The sequence below is a fragment of the Diabrotica undecimpunctata genome, chromosome 6, assembly GCF_040954645.1.
Source record: "Diabrotica undecimpunctata isolate CICGRU chromosome 6, icDiaUnde3, whole genome shotgun sequence".
Lineage (NCBI taxonomy): Eukaryota > Metazoa > Arthropoda > Insecta > Coleoptera > Chrysomelidae > Diabrotica > Diabrotica undecimpunctata.
The window spans coordinates 744,200-763,596 of NC_092808.1; the positions used below are offsets into that span (position 1 = coordinate 744,200).

General features: G+C 34.1%; 1 protein-coding gene and 1 non-coding gene across 2 annotated transcripts; both read right to left on the reverse strand.

The window, feature by feature from the left end:
* Positions 1 to 598: 598 nt before the first annotated feature.
* On the reverse strand, positions 599 to 12,732 carry Oli (basic helix-loop-helix family member olig). Its single transcript, XM_072536465.1, has 6 exons — positions 12,495 to 12,732; positions 7,246 to 7,531; positions 6,880 to 7,130; positions 2,320 to 2,463; positions 1,780 to 1,915; positions 599 to 1,627 (listed from the first exon to the last, which is right to left on the reverse strand). The coding sequence occupies exons 2-6, from the start codon at positions 7,375 to 7,377 to the stop codon at positions 1,478 to 1,480; spliced, it is 813 nt and encodes a 270-aa protein (XP_072392566.1). The 5' UTR covers positions 7,378 to 7,531; positions 12,495 to 12,732; the 3' UTR covers positions 599 to 1,477.
* A 5,590-nt stretch (positions 12,733 to 18,322) lies between these two features.
* TRNAL-CAA (transfer RNA leucine (anticodon CAA)) lies at positions 18,323 to 18,438 on the reverse strand. Its single transcript has 2 exons — positions 18,401 to 18,438; positions 18,323 to 18,367 (listed from the first exon to the last, which is right to left on the reverse strand). It is a non-coding gene; the product is annotated as a tRNA-Leu (tRNA).
* Positions 18,439 to 19,397: the final 959 nt, after the last annotated feature.

A 19,397-nucleotide genomic window follows, 5' to 3' on the forward strand; every position in this document is an offset into this window, starting at 1 on the left:
AGTCTACCCATGTTTCCTTCTGAATGTGTTTCATTTTTATTAGTTCGTTCATCCCTTTTCTTTGTCCTCTGATTATTCTCCATATTCTTTTTGTGTTCCGTATTCCATCTGTTTTGAGAAGCTCTGGCAGTGTTCCCATTTTATTTCTCTAACTAAAGTATTCGTTTCATTTTTGATTCGTTTACAGTCTGTGTATGCCTGTGGTGTTTGCTGTTTTCTCTATTGCAAAAAGGGTTTATTTTTTACTTCACATTTTGTCTTCACTTCCTCTCTAAAACATGGGGTTTTCTTTTTTAATATGTTAGCGTTTGTTACTTCCCTCTCTCCAAGTGATTCTGTTACTGCTTTAATTATGTTATTTTTGAGTTTTTCCCAGCTTTCCTCGATGTTATCGTTTTCTAATATTTTGTTTCCAGCGATCTTCTCTGATATTCCAAAATTTTTTGGTAACCAAATCTGCATATTACAATAGTTATTATATTTGTTTTTTTGCAATTGATTCTTCTTAATTGATTTCCTGAAGGAAAAACTGGAGAAATGTTTCAGAAATGCCGAGAATAATGTACCATTAGAAAAAAATAATAAAAATACCTGTAGATAAATTCTTGTTGAAATATATTTATTAAATAATTTATTACAAAGACAAAACGAAGTCCATAACACATTTTATATCTAATACAGATTGTAGAAATATGAAAGAAAAACCTAAACCTATCTACTAAAAATACTTAAATATTTTTCTAATTGACTAGATTCTTTGAGTACGACAAGTCTTATTATTGCTAATTTGGCATTATATTGCTTTATCTTAGTTTTATAACTACCTATCTGTCCCACACATTTATTTATCAATCTTTTAACAGGGGTTTTCCGGATAAATAACAAAAAATATTATTTTTGATCGAATAAGTTCTGGCATGGGCATATCGTTAGAATGCAACTGAATATAATTACAAAAAATGTAACAATAAGGAACAAAATCGCAAAACAAGGCGAAAGCCCTTGTTTGGGACTTTGGAATAATCCAAGTATCGAGCATGTTTTTTTAGTTATAAATACTTATAGAAATAAACTTACAATAATACACTCGAAAAAGTAGCATTTTTGGCAATTGAATTTTTATTACTAAAAAACAATACCGAATTCTAGACAGGAAACAGTAATTCTTTGCATTACTTCCCTAGATTATAATATAAATCTAATTCGTAGCATGGAAAAGCAAAAAAAAAGTAAATAAAGAAGAACAAAACCTAAAAAGAAGTGAAAGAAGATGACTAAATACAAATGGAATGCCAGAGCACAGAAAACTGAAGAAAGGGAACCGAATAAATAGAGCAACAAGAGCAAAAATTGAAATACAATAAAAAATATTCTTTTAAACCAATTACAAAACTTCACCAATTCAATAAGTACAATTTTTGACCTCATTTTAAATATTTTTGGGAAATAGGGACAGAATTTCCCAATATGGAATTTTTTAAATGGACGATCCTGTACCGGTTGCTCCATCTCCACCTCTCGATGCGTCACTCTGCAGCGTCTGTTGTTGCAGGAATTTTGCTGCTGCGGGAAATCCTTGCAAGTCGAATCCAGGTGGCGCTACGATGGCAGCTGCTCCTGAAGTTCCCTGTAAAGTATTGATATTTTAAGTGTATAAGGTTATTTTATAAACGCAAAACTTTGATGATTTTTTTATGTTCTTGAATTTTAGATTTCTATCTCTTTCTTTTTCTTTATTCATTTTTCGTAATAAGAAAAATAATACAAATTCTGATTTACCTGCAAATACGATATAATCCTCTTCATTTCTTCTAAGGCATTGGCTTGCATCAAAATGTAGTTTTTAGCGAGTAACAAGGTTGCTATCTTTGACAATTTTCTTACAGACGGGGAGTGGGCATAAGGAATAACAGATCTGAAACAAGAAATAAGTTTTAAGGGCATATGCCCAAAATGTCGCTTGTCAAAATGTTCAGTGTGTTTTAAATGTATTCCTTTTTTTTCGAATCCTAAGAAAACTAATAAGTATTTGAAAAATTTAAACGCAGAATGAAAGATTACATTATTACCGAAGGCCAAAAGTACCTGCAAACTTCTATTATGTTTACTTTAATAAGTTACAGGGGTGAAAAAAAAAGAGAAAATTTAGTGTGACTTTTAATTTCAAATATCTCATTCAAAAGAAACATTTTGGTTATTCTAAGGGACTTTTGGTCCTCGGTAATAATGCAATCTTTCATTCTGCGTTTAAATTTTTCAAAAATACTTTTAATATAAATTTTTAATGGATTTTTTATTACTTTTATGAACTATCTTTACCTTAATTCATCTAGCGCATCATTCAAATCGTGCATTCGTCTTCTTTCTCTGGCATTAATGTTTAAACGGACGGTTTTTCCTTGTCTTCCTTTTCCTTTTGACGAAGACTGACTTTGGGCGTTGTGTAAACGAGACTCTTGGGGTCTAAACAATAAAATAAATGTTATTTCAAATATCAAAAAATCAATATAATCAATTATGATAGATGTTGTTTTAGTAATTCTTGTAGGAGAATTAACGTGCATTGTGAAACCATACGATTCGAATATATTGACCAAGGATAATTGGGTAGCACAAGCAACAGCGTAATTAATATACAAGTCACCGCGTAGAATCTTTCTGGTTTTATTGGGCAGATCGTCTAACAAATTTAACAGGTTCTAAAAAAATAGTTCTGTGGAAGAATCAGGTGATCTATAAATGCAAATAGATTAAGATTTTTGTTATAAACCAATGAAAACTCAAAAAAGGATTCATTCAACAGGAAGTCATATTTTATTATAAAAGAGAAATCATTATTTGTAAAAAGAATTAGGGTGCCACCATGAGCTGAACTTGGACTATAATACCTAGCAATTGTGGTATATTTTTCTATCTATGTGGTAACCGCAACTATCGGGGGAAATCCTAATTCCTCTAGAAACAAAAATAATTCATCTGTTTTATATCTTATAGAACGAATACTAATCAAAACCATGCTAAAGTTGTCATCACTAAAATAATTTGAGGTTTCTAGTCCCACAGAACACGTCATATTATTTAAAAATTTCGTTTTGGAGAGGCAACGAAATAGTACCTAGTTTCGGTGACTTTCCCTTGATTTTTGTAGGAGAATAATTATTTGCGAAGTATAAAAAAACCTAAAAGCAGCAAGATTAACTTCCACCTCAGTTGGACTAATTCCATAGGCATCGTTATATTCTAGAAATATTTTTCGTAGATCTTCAGTCTTAGTGGGAACTCGTTCGAAAGCCAAAAATGTGTTGGTGAATCCTTCGTAACATACTGAAGCAGGTTTGTCTTGTAGAAAACCAAGACGTAGTTTAATGGCTTTCAAGATATTCGGTTCCTTTAATCTTGCTAGAATATATCGACTGTTCGAGTTATTGGTTAATCTAACTCTTAATGGGGTCGAAGGATCCAGATTTATCGATGCTTCCAAAGTATTCTTCTTAATGAAGTTAATATGAGAATGGAAAGCATTCTAAGATTTGCAAATTTCGATGGCCTGCTTGTCTGTGACTATTTTTGTGTTTTCCACTTCACTTTTGTTGTTGCTTAAAATGGTAATTGAATTTTCCAAGCTAGCGGGACTTCTGATGTTCTTCGGACTCATATTTGACTCGGAGTTCGGACTCATATTATACATAGAGTAAAAATATAGAAAATTAAAGGAATTTAAAATAAAAAAGTATTCAAAAATACCGCAGTCAAAATTGTAAGTACTTTCTTTTTAACACTAAATTTTCCTATTTTCCTGTTTTCAAAATTGGTATTTTGAGAAAGCCTTGCTTTTACGTATTTATTCCTTTAATGGATTATATAATTAGCGCCTATCATTAAATAAAAACACTGCCGAAACACTTTTCTTAACCCAGGCTACAGCAACCAAACTCAGAGTAGCCCAAAGACGAATGGAACGCTCGCTACTTCGACTGACTCTCAAAGACAGATTGAAAAACGAAGAAATAAAAAGAAATATAGCATAACTAAAGTGGAACTTTGTGTGCCATGTGGCTAGAATGAATGACGGGCGGTGATACAAAAAATTACAGTATAGAGACCAAGAGCTGATAGAAGATGCAGTGGTAGACCACCTAGATGACGGACAGACGGCGTCAAATGAATTGCTGGGTTGGCTGAAGGAAGCTCAAGACCGACAGAACTGGAAGAAATTGGGGCAGCCTATGTTCAACTTTGGACGAAGAAGGCTGGATGACGATGATGATTGTTAAACAGTCAACCTCTGCCACAAAAAGACGACATAAGCACATCTTTACCAAGCGGAAACAGCTGCGCTTTAGAGCAAACTATATAGGCCGGAAGTCAAATCTGGAGTTATACCTCTCCAAATAAAAAGTGATTAAAGTAATTCCGATTATAAAGATGAAACATAAGAAGAAAATATAAATTTAAAATCATCTTACAATAATGATGAAACTAAGAGATTTGTAAACGATATTGTGGCCAGAATACTTAACAGACGCCATGCTAGAGTATTTATAAAAAAATTCCCCAAAATCAAGAAATGGATCTGTGTAATCATCTTCTATTCGATGCAGCGAAGGGTTAAAACAAATCACAAGACAATTAACTATTGCCTCCTACCCTTCTCCCAATAACTAAAAGATATTGGTTGGCTTCTACTGAAACCAACAACTTATTGTACTGTTATGTCTGCAAATTATTTTCCAAGCAAACAACGCTAATGATTAAAGGGATGAATGATTGGAAAAATGTACATAAAAAATTGCCTGCATATTAAAACTCCAGTGATTACATTAACTCCATTTTATTTAGGATCTAAAATTATCAGACGCATTGACGCATTAAAAAAGAAATGATGAATAAAAAAAATATTGAAGAAGAAGAGAAATATGCAATCTGCGGCACCGCTACTATAAACTAAATAAATTAGGCCAAATTTTACTCTCTAATTATTGATTCTATTTATCTATCTTCTAAAACAACACAATAAAAGTAAAAGTGGAAGCCCTATTGAAGCTGCCAATTGGATAAGACAGATAGATTCCCTGAGTCCTCTATTGATCAACGCGATTATGGATGAAATAATTTAAAAAAAGTAAGAACTAAAAAAGGATACTAAATGGGAGAAAAACAACTTAAAATAATCTGCTATGCAGACGACACAATACTACAACGTATGCTGCACCAATTTAATATAGGTAAGAAAATTTAACATGTTAATTTCCCCAAAAAAGACAAAATGCATAGTTACAAGAGAAAATTTACTAAGATGTAAATTGGAGCTGCAAAGTCAGATAATAGAACAAGTGATGCAGTTTAAATATCTAGGCATCACATTATCTAGCTACGGAAAGCTCCAAATTGAAGTGGAAGAACAAGTAAATAGAGCAAACAGAGCCACTGGCTGCCTGAATGAAACAATATGGAGAAATAATAATATCGGAAAAGAAATGAAATTCAGAATTTAATAACAGTCATCAGACCAATAATGACATACGCGGCAGAAACACGAACTAACATAGATAGGACAAAAAGGATATTAGAAACAGCAGAGATGAAAGCACTTAGAAACATTGATGGTACGACATTATGGAACAGAGCTAGAAGTACAGATAGACGACGTAGATGCAAGGTGGAAAACATCAAGAAACTGGGAAGAGTAGAATGGAACGATCATATAAGCCGAATGACAACAAATAGAGTAGTAAAGACGACAAAGGATGGTTCCCCAATAGGAAGACGATTAGTAGGAAGACCAAGGAAACGATGGAACGACAACTTACTAAAGGCACATTGAAAAACAGACAGAGTCATGTCTATATAAAAAAAATAAGAAGAAGAATTATTGATTCAACACCTGATATATCTCACGTAGATCATCTAACTGTCATTATTTGCTATGTTCTTCCAAGTGCTATAAAAGAAAGATTTTTGGGATATCTACTTATATTTTCTCATAAAACATGTAAAAAACTGGTAAAAACTTATTAGAAAGTTACGAGAAATTTATTTTAGAATTTTTAAATAATTTAGATCTAGACATCACTAACTGCCGGGAACAGAGTTGTAATAATGTATTTATTATGTCAAAAAAAAACATATTTTTTCTTCCATATTATAGCGTGCGCTAATCGTTCATTAAATTTAATTGAAAACGCTGCTGACAAAATTTCCATGGAAGTGACCACTTTTTTCAATACCATTCAGGAATCGACTACAACGATCGATTACGGCCATGGAACTAGAAGAAGAAAGAAGTTCAGGAATTGTACGAATTTTTTTAAGGTCTGTACATAGGTGGGATGCATTACAAAAATTTTGTAAGAACAAACACTCGAGTATTAAACGTATTTGTGACACTTTGTCTGTAGATTTGTAGACTATCTTTAAAGGAAAATTATGAAGAAATTAAACATTAATTACGTCATTTTTCCTCAAACATAGATGAAAAACCATTAATAAGGTGCGAAACTACTGGTTTTCATAAAAAACTTGATATATTTGAGTATGCACTGTAACTTACTATATTGGAAAGATTTTAGAGGTAATAAATGCGTTAATCAAGACTTTTCAATTTTTGTACATAATTACTTTTATCTTTGCTTTTTAACTGATATATTTTTTTCTTTTAGCTTTTCCCTCTTAGGTTGTATTATTTCGTAACATCTCGCAGTGTCACATTTCATGTGTCTCGGGTGATCCATTCTCTGTTTTCTCTTCTCTTCATCCTAATTGTTTCGTTTGAAACGTCCACCTTACTAATGTTTAATCAGAGTGAGAATATCTACATATTGAATACCAAAAAGTAAACGTAAAAAAATTTCAACTGTGTTCAACAATTTTCTTCCTTACCTTTGTCCTTGACTAGAACATCCAGGGTCAGGATTATTCTCATCCGAGGGCGGTCCATGACTAACAATATTAGGATTGGACTGACCGCCTTGAAAATAAAAACCACCCAGTCCAACAGTACTAAGCGGTGTTCTCCTACCAGGGATTTGTTGATGGTCGTCAGAATTGGTTGGAAATTGAGCAAAGCCAATTTGGTCCACAGCGGCGGACCCACTAGTGTGGGAAGAACTGGCTCCAGCGACAGAACTTCCCTAAAAATAAATTTTTACAGTATCAATAAATATTTCTTTCAATATAACTAACTCGAATCTAACCAAAAATGCCTTAATGAACTCATAAACATTGAAAGAAAATATAACGACTTACCGCCGCCTGCCATCCCCAATTCGGCGCGTTACCGCTTCTTAACCATTGCGGTGGTTCTACCACGCCCCTAGAAATGGCGTGCATGGTGGGCTCGTCGCCTTCCGAAGACGATTCACAGTCGAAGGATTTCATCCTTATGGAAGGTAATTCAATATCACAACTTCAAGATCAAAGCAGGAAATCAGAATTTTAGGTTAAGATATTGGTTATTTCTGATGGTTTCTTATTAATTAATCTTGTAGACTAGGTAACAGAACCACATGCCAATAAAGTGTTTTTTGACTAGCTAAAAAGTAATAAAAGAAAATAATATTAATTTTTCATGCCTCTATCTATCAGTAGTATATGTACTAATTTTATAAATTTAGGTATCACTCCTTCGTTTTAATTGTAGTTGTCTTCAATGCTTAAAGACTTCTTATTTCATCATCTATCTTAATAATCTCTGTTATTGCTCAGCCCATATCCATTTCATTATAGAGCGTGTCGTTTTTTTAGTTTTGCTCCGTATCTCTTCATTTTTCTTTCTGCCTCGCAATGTATGTGTGGTTGGTAGGAAAAATGACTGCGGATCACTGGATTCAATCGTTTAACCAATTTTAATAGTTATTGATATTTGAAATGTCAAACAAAAATTACAAAGTGCAGAAATTCATGATTCTGCCTCGCAATGATATACCAAACAATTTTCAAACCTCTGAATGTGATAGCAATATATGTACCAGAGAACAACAGAGATACCACCATAAGGGAAAACTTCTACAAACACCTGCATACTGTAATAAAAGAGACCCCAAATGATCAATATATAATCATTATGGGTGATTTTAACGCCCGTGTTGGCAATAATATAGTTCCAGGAATAAAACAACGATATAATGAAAATATCAGAAATGAAAATGGAGACCTTCTGACGGACCTCAACAGCATAAACGAGATACGTATTAATAATACATTTTTCTCTCACAAAAAACAATACAAGTATACTTTTAAAAATAGTAAAGGACAAAGATCTATGACAGACTATATTCTGTCGAACAAAGAGTTACAGCCCTCTCAAATCTTGGATGTAAGAGCACTAACATTAGCAAAACTAGGAAGCGATCATAAATTGGTATTGTGCAAAATCCGAATGAAAACATATGTGATAACAAAACACCCAAATACACCACAAAGATAAAAGTCGAAAGCTTACAGGATGACTCCACAAGACATCTATTCCAAAAAAGAATAACCGAAAAAAGCAGAAACATAGAAAAAAATCGCCTAAATATTATAAAAACTATCGAAAACATCTACCAAAACAACAAAATGAAAGTCAGAATAGATGGACAACTTACAGAACCCATAGAAATAGGCAGCGTAATAAGAAATGGGGATTAATTGAGTCCCATGTTTTTCAATTTGATCATGGATAAAATCATCAAAAGCATTAACAAAGGAAGAGGATACAGAATGGGAAACAAAGAAATAAAAATACTCTGTTACACAGACGACGCAATATTGATAGCCCAAGATGAAGATAGTCTGCAAAGACTGGTCCACAGATTCAACAAAAGGGCAAAAGAATATGATAATGAATAATAAGATATGACAATCTCATCTCAGAAAACTAAAACAATCGTATGCTGGCATAACCTATGCACAGCACTAGAAGATGATGTATGGGGCGAAGCCTATAGAATTGCCACAAAAACATTAAGGACAGAGACCCCATACAGCCTTTCTGCAAAAAAACGGAAGGAAATAGCTAATACCCTATTTCCTGCTAAGCCCCCACAGCAGTTCACTCAAAATAATGTCAACGTTCGATCTGTTGATTTTTCGGCTGAAGAAATAGCAATAGCGACAAAAAGTATTAAATTAGGAAAAGCAGCTGGTCCGGATGGTGTGCCTCCTGAGCATGCCTCCATACAGGCCGATCTGCCTTCTAGTCAGCCTGGGGAAATTTTATGAAAATCTTATTAAAAATCGCCTAGAAGAAAAATTACAGATAAATGGAAGTATATCTGACAAACAGTACGGATTCAGGAAATCTAGATCATCCATCGATGCGGTAAAAGAAATAGTTGACACTGTAAAAAGGACGAGGAAGAAATGGGCCGCACTCGTGATGTTTGATGTGAGAAACGCTTTCAACTCAGCCAACTGGGGTCACATTATCACCTCACTGGAAAAAGCAAATGTGTCAGATTATTTGATCAATATAATTAAGGACTACCTCAATGAAAGGTATGTCCAAGTGGCAAAACCTAAAGACCTGAAAACATCAGCAGGTGTACCGCAAGGATCCGTACTAGGACCAATGCTTTGGAACATTTTATATAATGAAATCCTAGAAATCGACTATGGAGCAGAGACCAAAGCTATTGCATACGCAGACGATTTAGCTCTACTCATTCAGTGTAACAATAACTTGGAGTTAGAAATGTTAGTCAACAGAAGCTGTAGAAAAGTCAAAAGATGGATGGTGAAACAAGATCTAGAGCTGGCAACAGAAAAAACAGAAATTCTGATCTTGAAAGGCCCTAGAGCCCGCCCAAACCTGGTTTTTGTAGTAGGTAGTACAAGTATAGAGCCTTCGTACTGTGCTAAATATCTGGGCATCCAACTAGACACAGGTCTAAGATTTACAAAGCACCTGATGAAAGTAGTCCAAAGAGCAGAAGAGAGAACCGCGGCATTAATAAAAATTATGCCAAATATCGGCGGTCCAAGTGCCCTCAAAAGAAGAATGTACCTTCAGATTGTGCATTCTACCCTCTTATACGGCGCTCCCGTATGGTACGAAGCCTTGAGAATGGGTAAGTATAAAGAACTGCTTGCAAAGGCACAAAGGAAGCCTCTACTAAAGGTAGCAAGCGCATACCGGACTACTTCTACGATTGACCTACAGGTCATAACAGGTACGCTCCCCATTCACCTCCTAGCTAAAGAAAGAGACACTTTATATAACAGAGAAAACGGTCATTTACCGGAAATAAAATCCGAAGTAAGATCACATATGCTCCAAATATGGCAAAATGAATGGGAGGCACAAACGGAGAAGGCACAATGGACCAAAATGTTAATCCCTGATGTGGTAACTTGGTCTAAATGTAGGTTCAGAAGGTTAAATTATTTTTTTACACAATTTCTCACCGGCCATGGCTCCTTTAGGTCGTACACGTATAGAATAAAGAAGACAACAAATGATTTGTGTATAGATTGTGGTGTCATAGACGACGCAGAACAATGCATTTTTGCTTGCACTACTTTCCAAAGAGAACGGAATAATCTAATATCAAGGCTAGGAGCGATAACGCACAACAATCTGATACAGAAAGCGACGCAAAACAAAGAATCCTACGATGTTACTATCGACATAATTACGCAAATTATAAAGAAAAAGAAGACGCTAGAAAGAGCGAGACAGGAACAGGGTGGTTGAGGTAACAAATTACATAATACGCTGTCATGAGTTCTTTACAGCTCGGCTGCACGACGGAATAGACGGCACCTTTACAGCCAGATCTGTAATTATATTACGTACGTAGTTTTCACGACCTCATGCCTCTTTTAATTCACATTCCTTCCTTGTCAGGCTGAACACACCTGCACTTTTTATGAACCCATATCTTGTTTCTCCACAATACCGTCTCTGCATATCATTTTAAGTGGTTCTTATCGTTGTTAGGTAAGAACCCTTTTACAATTTTCTCCCAAATTTTCAGACTGCACAAGGCATCTCAATGTTTCGTTCACCGATTGAACTCGTCCGGGGGTGCCTTGTCCGAAGAAGGGGTGGTTTTTAGTTGGTAGGCGACTGGTCAGGGGTGCATGTGGCGCATATAATCCATACTTTGGATGCTATGTCCTAGCATGTGCTCCTTTCCGGATCGAATCCAACAGTACTAGGGAAATCTTCCCTAGTCGGTTTAGAACCTTTCCACCTCAGTCCAAAAAAAAAAAAAAAAAAAAAATGTTAAATAGAAATTGATGGCATCAGTATTGAACAAGTAATGGAAATAAAATATCTGGGAATTACACTGTCTAGTACTTAGTGTAATTCCCAGGTATTAGTCTACACAAATAGACGGGAAGGATGCCATAATAACACTATATGGCGAAACAGACACATTAACACTGAGATGAAGTCAAGAATTTATAAAGCCAGTGTAAGACCAATAATGACATACGCCTCAAAAACAAGACCCGACACAGCCACAACGCAAAGGCTATGTAAATCTTAGGTATTTATTGTAAACCAAAGAACAAAGTCCTTATTATTAACTTTAAACCGACGATTTTGCTTGATAACATCGATGAAGACATGAAAAATATGAGAATTCGTGCTTGGTGGAGAAAGGCGATGGATAGGGATGACTGGAAAAAAATTCTTGAGGAGGCTAGGGCTCACGCAGGGTTGTAAAGCCGTAATGATGAAATCTTATCCTGGACGACGTAACGGACGACTTTGTATTTAGAGTATAGAGAGCGTATTAAGGTACTCTTCGCTCACGTTCTCTCAGTTTCTAATTTGAATAATTACACGATTGGATTGTTTAGGGACTAACGCATTTTAAATGCCAGCAATCAAATATCTGTACATAAATATGTAATAGATTATTTTGTTCCAAAAATAATCACCAATAATACCACTTTTTAAGTCGTTATCTGCTATATATAGTAAGAAAAAAAATGGGGCACTGAAAAAAGGCTGTAAGAAGAACTATACCAAAAAAAACCATAACTGAATCTATCCAGAATGAATACAAATAAAGTTACCAAAACATGAAATAACGGGATAAATACATTTGGAAAATATACAGTACAAAAATAGTCAACAGGACCTACGAATTATAAAAATAAATATATACAGGACATTGAGGAGGCACCAAAGGGGTGTCTCAACAATACAAAATCATATTAGACAGAAGAAACTGACAGGAAAATCGAATTATATCAATAAAAATGAATCTATTAAACTCGTATGGGCGATTAGAAGTATTATAGACCACAAAGTTATCTCAAATATGTAATGTGGGGAGAAAAATAACTCAGCGATTTATAGATATTTGCTAGAAGCTGAAAAAAAGATTGTGAAAAAATCACAAATTAATGAAAAGTCACCTTTAAGATGATATAAATGGCTTTTGCAAAAAAAAACAAATACCTTTTAGAGAAGAACTATAATATGAAATATATGTTTATAAAAACCAAAATAGCATGCCTGATATTATCAAATATTTATTGATATGTTAGCTTACCTTCAGTGTTTAATATAAATCCAAAATATTAATTTTTTATCTGCAAATTCGTCCATAATCATCTCAGTTATTAAATCGCACAAATTCGCAGCTTTTGATCGATTTATTCTGCTACAAATCCTAATCTATTCTTTTTGTCTATGTACATTAAATAATAATTTTAAATATAAACTAAAACTAAGGCCACAATCGACTCCGAATGGGAACTAGAGCCGAAAAGTTGACAGATGCAACCCCATGAAAAGAGATTCGCTCTGAGAAAGACTCAACTACATAGTCGCTGGATAGGGAGGTTTATAGGGATTAAAAATCAATTGGGTACAAAATTTTGTTTACTATAAAAGGTGATTATACACCCAATAATTATTTTGCTAGCTCGTAGATGTCTATGTGTTTTATCTCTTAGTATACAATTTCTACATTTGAATTGTTATGTTTTTCTCTGCCGCTTTTAGCATTTCCACCGCCATCGTTTTCTGCCCATCCATTCGTCTTATTTGATGGCTCTATCTCTCATTATGTACCGTACATTTTTTTCCCAGGTAACTGAAGGCCTTCCCCTTCTTCTTCTTTGTTGTGGTATGTAATTTAAAGCTTTCTTTGGCCATCTATCTTCATTAATTCGCTTCACGTGACCATACCACACTAGTTGTCTCGTTTCAATTCTGTCTACACTGGAATATACATAATTTGTCCTCCTTCTAATATCTTCATTCCTAATATGATCTTTTTTGGATACACCACACACTCTCCTTTGAAAATCTATTTCTACTACTTCTATTCTCTTTTTATCTTTTTTCGTGATCTGCCTAACTTCTGCCCCATAAGTCACAATAGGCTCTTCCGAGGTTCGATAGATTTTCAATTTCGTTTCTTCTCTGATATCTGTAGACCATATCAGAGAGTTTAGAATGTTTACCGCTTTTTTTTTTTCCCTGCTGCGTTCTGTTTTCGATGTCTCTTTTGGTAGTACCTTCTTTAGATATTATAGATCCGAGATATTTATATTCATTCCATGTTTTTGTGTTTTTGATTTCTAACTCTGGATCTTCTTCATCACTTACAGAAGTATTTAACTCTATATATATATATATATATATATATATATATATATATATATATATATATATATATATATATATATATCAATCGGTTTTAAAACGTCTTGCGACGTTGTCCGATGCCTAATTTCCATGACACTCTATCATTCCATTGACCCTCTCCAAGATCTCTTGCACTCATCGCCTTCGTTAGTCCCTCTCTCCAAGATTTTTTGGGTCTTCCTCTCTTTCTGCGGTTTGGTGGTATCCATTGCATAATTATTTTTGGGAGTCTTGAATTATCCATCCTCTGGACGTATCTGTACCATATCAACTGTTTTCTTTCTATGTCTGTTGTTAGAGAGCCGTCAACCCCCATTCGCTGTTTTATCTCATCATTACGTATTCTCTCTCTCCGTGACACTTCTACTGATCTCCTAAAAGCGTCCATTTCTACTCCCTCCAGTTTTCTTCTGTTGTTTTCGGTTCTTCGCCAAGTTTCCGCTCCGTGCAATAGACTGCTTTTAATAAGAGATTCGTAGATATTGTGTTTTCTTATTTTTCCTATTTCATGACTCCACACTACGCTGTTTAGACAACCTATTGTTTTTCTGGATTGTGTTATTCTTAACTCACTTTCTAAAATGAAACTCACTAATAACTATATCAAATTTACCGCCACATTGCCACTAGCGCTGCAACAGATACTCCATAATGCATGTCGTCCGCCGACAGTAGTTTGTTTTGATATACGGAGTAGTAGACTTTATACGACGTGTTATTGTTCTTTGTGCCTAAGATTTAAACACTGGATCGTTTATAAAAAGGTATGTTGCCTATAAATAAATAGTTTTGGTTCTCGTATATAGGTATGTCGTTATAATAATTGTGATGAATGTCTTTTTACCTATAAATATAGTTGCCAATAATTGCCGGGTTTTACGTTGACATCTAACTGAAGCTTTAAACCTGTGGTAGTACACATTGAAACATATAGTGGTGGTACACAATGAGACATGTTTAATTGTGTACCATTCTGAATCATTCTATACAAATAGCATTTTATTGCAGGTGCACCATGGTAAGGAGAAAGAAAGAAAGATAAAGAGCCAAATTTACAAGTGAACAAATGGCCACAGCAGTCACAGGGGTTAAAAAATTTGAACTGCACTTGGCGTTGCGGCAGATATGTTTGGCATAAATTTTAACACATTAAGGCGATATGGTCTAAAAGAAAAACGATCCAAATGCAACAATGGAGCCAAATTATGCTGTTAGATTAGTATTTAATACATAGCATGAAACGTCGATGAGTGATTATATCAAGAACTGTAGCAAAATGGCTTTTGAGTTGAATACTCTAAAAGTCAGAGAATTGGCATATGAAATGGCTGCTAAAAACAATATCACTATGCCAGAATCTTGGAAGGCCAACAAATGTTCAAGCAAAGATGGTTACGGGCATTTATAAAAAGAAATTCATCATTAAGCCTCAGAGGGCCGGAAGGATGTTCACTCTAAACTCTAATTTCACTATTTGGGAGAGTGAGTTATAGTTTGGAGGCGTAGAAGTGGGGAAAGACGTATGAAAATCCAGTGGCGTTCACTCACTTTTATTTCAACGTTAATTATATTATATTGTTTAAATATTATTGTTCAAAATAGGCCACAATATATTTATCTGGTTTTTACTGAAGTTTCAATCTCTATATCCAAAGACCGTTTTCAAAGTTATAAATTATAGTTATATTTATTTTATTTGTTTATTATTATATATTTAAATATTCTTATATTATTTTCTTTTATTTTCCTAACTTTAAAAACGGTCTCTGTAATAGAGATCGAAACGTCAGTAAAATAAACATGTAAATAGATGTATTGTGGCTTATTTCCAACATTCTCCCTATACATTTAGCCCATTTCTCTGGAGTTACATGGAGGATTGCTTGAATCAAAAGTTCCTTAACTTCGTTTAATTTGAACGTTTTGTTATTGCGTGCTACTTCTCCTTTCACTTGCGCCCAGATAAGTTCAATGGGATTAAGTTCGCAATGATAAGGTGGTAGACGCAGAACTTTAACACCATAATCTTTTGCAGTTTCATCCACAACATATTTAAGATATTCACTTTTCCTTAACCGTGCAATGTCAAGTAGTTGAATTTTGAGCATTGATTCTTCGTATGCAATCCCCTTTTCTGTAAGCCATTCTTAAATTCTCCCTTTCCGCCATGCCGTCGTCGGTAATTGTTCTAGTCTGCGGCTATGATATGGCGCATTGTCCATAACAACCACAGACCCAGATTCCAATTTTGGTAAGATTCTCTTAAACCAGCGCTCAAATACTTCAGAAGTCATTTCTTCATGATAATCACCTGTTTTTTTCGACTCAAATTGAAGCAAACCATCATCAAGGAACCCTGTATCACTTCCTATATGGGTGATGATTAAACGCCGTCCCTTTCCTGATGGAGCCTTTAATCCTGTAGACCAGCCTTCTATAAATGCTTCGCGTTTACTTTTTACATTTAAATCTTGCCAAACTTTTCCAACTGTATGACCTTCGTTAATCCAGGTTTCATCCAAATAATATATTTTGCATCCAGTGCTGCGAATTTTTCGTATTTCTTCTAAATATTTTCTTCTCCACAGAATAATTTCATTTTATTCTAATAGCATACTTTTTCTGTTGCGTTTTACGTATCGAAAGTTCATTTCGTGCATGGTCCTGATTAAGACCCTACGAGATATCTTGGGTAAAGAGTCATCATTTTCGAAAATGAATGAATTTTTCGACGTATAATATTCCTTGTCTCGTCATCCAAAACAATGCTTTTCCTACCTCTAGTTTTACCTTTTTCTTGCTTTTTATTTTCCGATGTATTTTTAAGTACACGATAAATACAGCTAACGGATACTTTTGTTAAACTGCTACAAATGTCGACCGCTTGGCTAACGTTTAATGCCATTTTTCTGCCGACATTTCCTTCATAAACGTTTCGTATCATTACCTTCTCTTCGGACGTTAACATTTTCCGTCTCTTTTGCGGCTTTTCATTCTTGGAATCAACATCAGAATTTTGCTGTCTTCTCTTGGAACAACTCGGTTTTTCGTCCATTGTATTTTAATAACCTGGATATATACTATATATACAATAATTTCAAAGAATATAACTAAATATTTAGTATAAAACGACAAACTATAACACTCTTATTATCAATAACACGTTTTATCAATACTACAATACAGTATTGATAAAACAGTATTGACAACTATAAGTTTACAAACTTATCACATAAAATATACTCACAAAAACACATGCACTATTTACCCATAGAAACACCAATCTTTTCTTCGTTCATTTCTTCGGCAAAAAATAATAAAAACTAGTTTTACTGCATGTCTGGATCCGAATTGTAAAACCGAGTTCCCTCGCTAATTCCAACATTGCCAAACGATTGAAAAATAATGTTTTAAAATATCGATTTTTATTTTATAAATTTAAATACGTAACGAAACGGAACATATAAATAAAATTTATTTTATTACAATTTTGTGCTTAATTTTTACTATTGAAAAAATCATGTTTTTTGGTATTTTTATGACGGTAATAATCGCTGCGTGGAAGAATACAGGTTTTGTATGACCATAATTACTACTTGTGAACAAGAATTGGCTACACTGTACGACAACTTCTGGTCAAGTCTACTATAGAGAAGCACAAATAAATATACTACTTTATATATTCTGTAATTTCTTATGAGGAAACGCAAATTGCAATCGAGAAAACAGGCAGTTTTCGAGGGCCGCTGTGTACATTTAAATTTGAGGATATTCGGCGTTTAAACTATGAAATCACTCTTTTGAATTGAGGGTTTCTACTATAGGCTTACTTCATTTACGATTGAAACAAAATCAGTATTGAATATTTATAAAAATTTCTAAGTTACTATTTTTACTTTACTCATAATAACTATTAAATTTTATAGACAAATGTACACAGATAACAGAATTCTAAATGAAGATTTTTTCGAAGATTGCACTCAGATGTTAGAGTAAATTTCCTAAAAATGTGTCATTGTGTACAGTCTCCCCTACACTAATAATTTTCGCTTAGAATAATATGTGTCAGAAGAAAATAGTTTCAAAAATATGAAAGTTTGTTCTGAAAATGCAAAGACGTATAATGCAAAAAGGCTGATAGCTGCAATACATGCCCGTTCCCCCAGTGAGACAGAGAAAATTCTATTTGTATTATATTTGTCTATTTGTATTATATGTCTATGTGAAAATGTGTTGAGAGGTTAGGTTGGATTTTCAGTACAGTCCAAACTTAAACTTATAGTTAAAAATAGGAATTAAGACAAAAGGCCCATAACATTAATAAATTACAACTTGGAGTTTCTGACTACCACAGTAAAAACACTTTTTTGAATGATATAAGCTATCGTTACTAAAAATTAGCATTTTTGTATGTAATGTAAAAAGAAAATTCGTAAACGCTACTGCCTTTTTACATCAGTATGATTATTATGCGACCTGAAACACCCCTAGCGAAAACAAGGCCCCTAAAGAGAACAAAAGAGGAAGCGGTTACCCTAGCAACGACCACTTGTTCCATCTATCAAATATTCCGGGAACTAATCGAAAATGTTTTAAGTTTTCCTTATAACAATTACAAGGCATTTTATTCCGGTAATTTTTGCAGAATGTAACAGTTTTAATTTAATAATTAATTTTTTAAAACGTATTTATTGAATAGAAAACAAAAAAATTAAAAAAAGATTGTGTCAGAAGTGGGATTCGAACCCACGCCCACAGAGTGGACCAGAACGCTCGCACACCCGTTGAACGGGTAAGGTTAACCTTGAGTCTGGCGCCTTAGACCGCTCGGCCATCCTGACAACTACGTTGTGCTACAAAATTATTCTATGAATATGAACACTCTTCTCTCTTGAATAAAATTAAAAATAAAAATGTTCACTGCCAGAATAGTATTTACATTACATTAAAATAAAATATTATATTTCTTCTTTCTTATTTTCTTTCATCGTTTCGCTTTGTTACTCTTTGGGACCGCATCGTTTTTGGGTAAGTACTGCTGCTGATGTCCGCTTCGGTAGGTAGGTACTATCAAAGAAATCTGTTTAGCTAAAGCTGCTAAAACCTATTAAGTGCTTTTAGTCAATCAGTTTGTTTCTCTCGGAATTGTCACTGCATCCTATTTTTGGTGAGGATATTAATGAGTTTTTTGTGGCCCAGTGGTAGTTCTCTTATGGCTATTTTCGATATTTTCGAGACGATAGCAGGTCATCTCACTTCTTATTAGTTTCTTCCAGTTTCTTTATGCCTTGAAACTGCATAAAACCCTACCGCTTTAACGCAAGTTGGTATACCGAGATCTTCTTGGCACGAAAGGGTATTTTTCTTGGATCTTGGATTAAGATGAACTGGATCTTCTCTGCGTTGATCTTGATTTTAGATTAATCTGTGTATTTTGCCATGATTTTTCTGTTATTCTTTGGTGCTCTGTAGATGGCTATATCATCTGTGTAGAGGACTGCATTGGTTCTGGCAACAGTGGGTATATTTGAAACAAAAATGTTTATATAACAGTGATAAAATCCTATCTTGAGGCACTTCTTTTTAAATTACTTGCATACTAGATATCTTTTGGGCTGCTGGTAACTTAAAAGTTCCTTCAGTCAAATCTAGCTCTCTTGATGTTGAAGATTAGGGCATTTTTCCAAACTGTGTCATAGGTTTTTCTAAACTCAAATTGTTCTTCGGTTTCTGTTGAAGTCTATTTTTGTATTGCTAACCACGCTTGCTAGTTCACAATTTTCTTTCTTTTTTTGAATTT

Excerpts from the sequence above, each read along its gene's own strand:
- Oli (XM_072536465.1), bottom strand. The coding sequence starts at position 7,377 with ATGAAATCCTTCGACTGTGAATCGTCTTCGGAAGGCGACGAGCCCACC. Across the intron at positions 7,131-7,245 it reads ATTGGGGATGGCAGGCGGCG|GGAAGTTCTGTCGCTGGAGC; the intron begins GTAAGTCGTTAT and ends ATTTATTTTTAG. Across the intron at positions 2,464-6,879 it reads TGTTCTAGTCAAGGACAAAG|ACCCCAAGAGTCTCGTTTAC; the intron begins GTAAGGAAGAAA and ends TTTATTGTTTAG.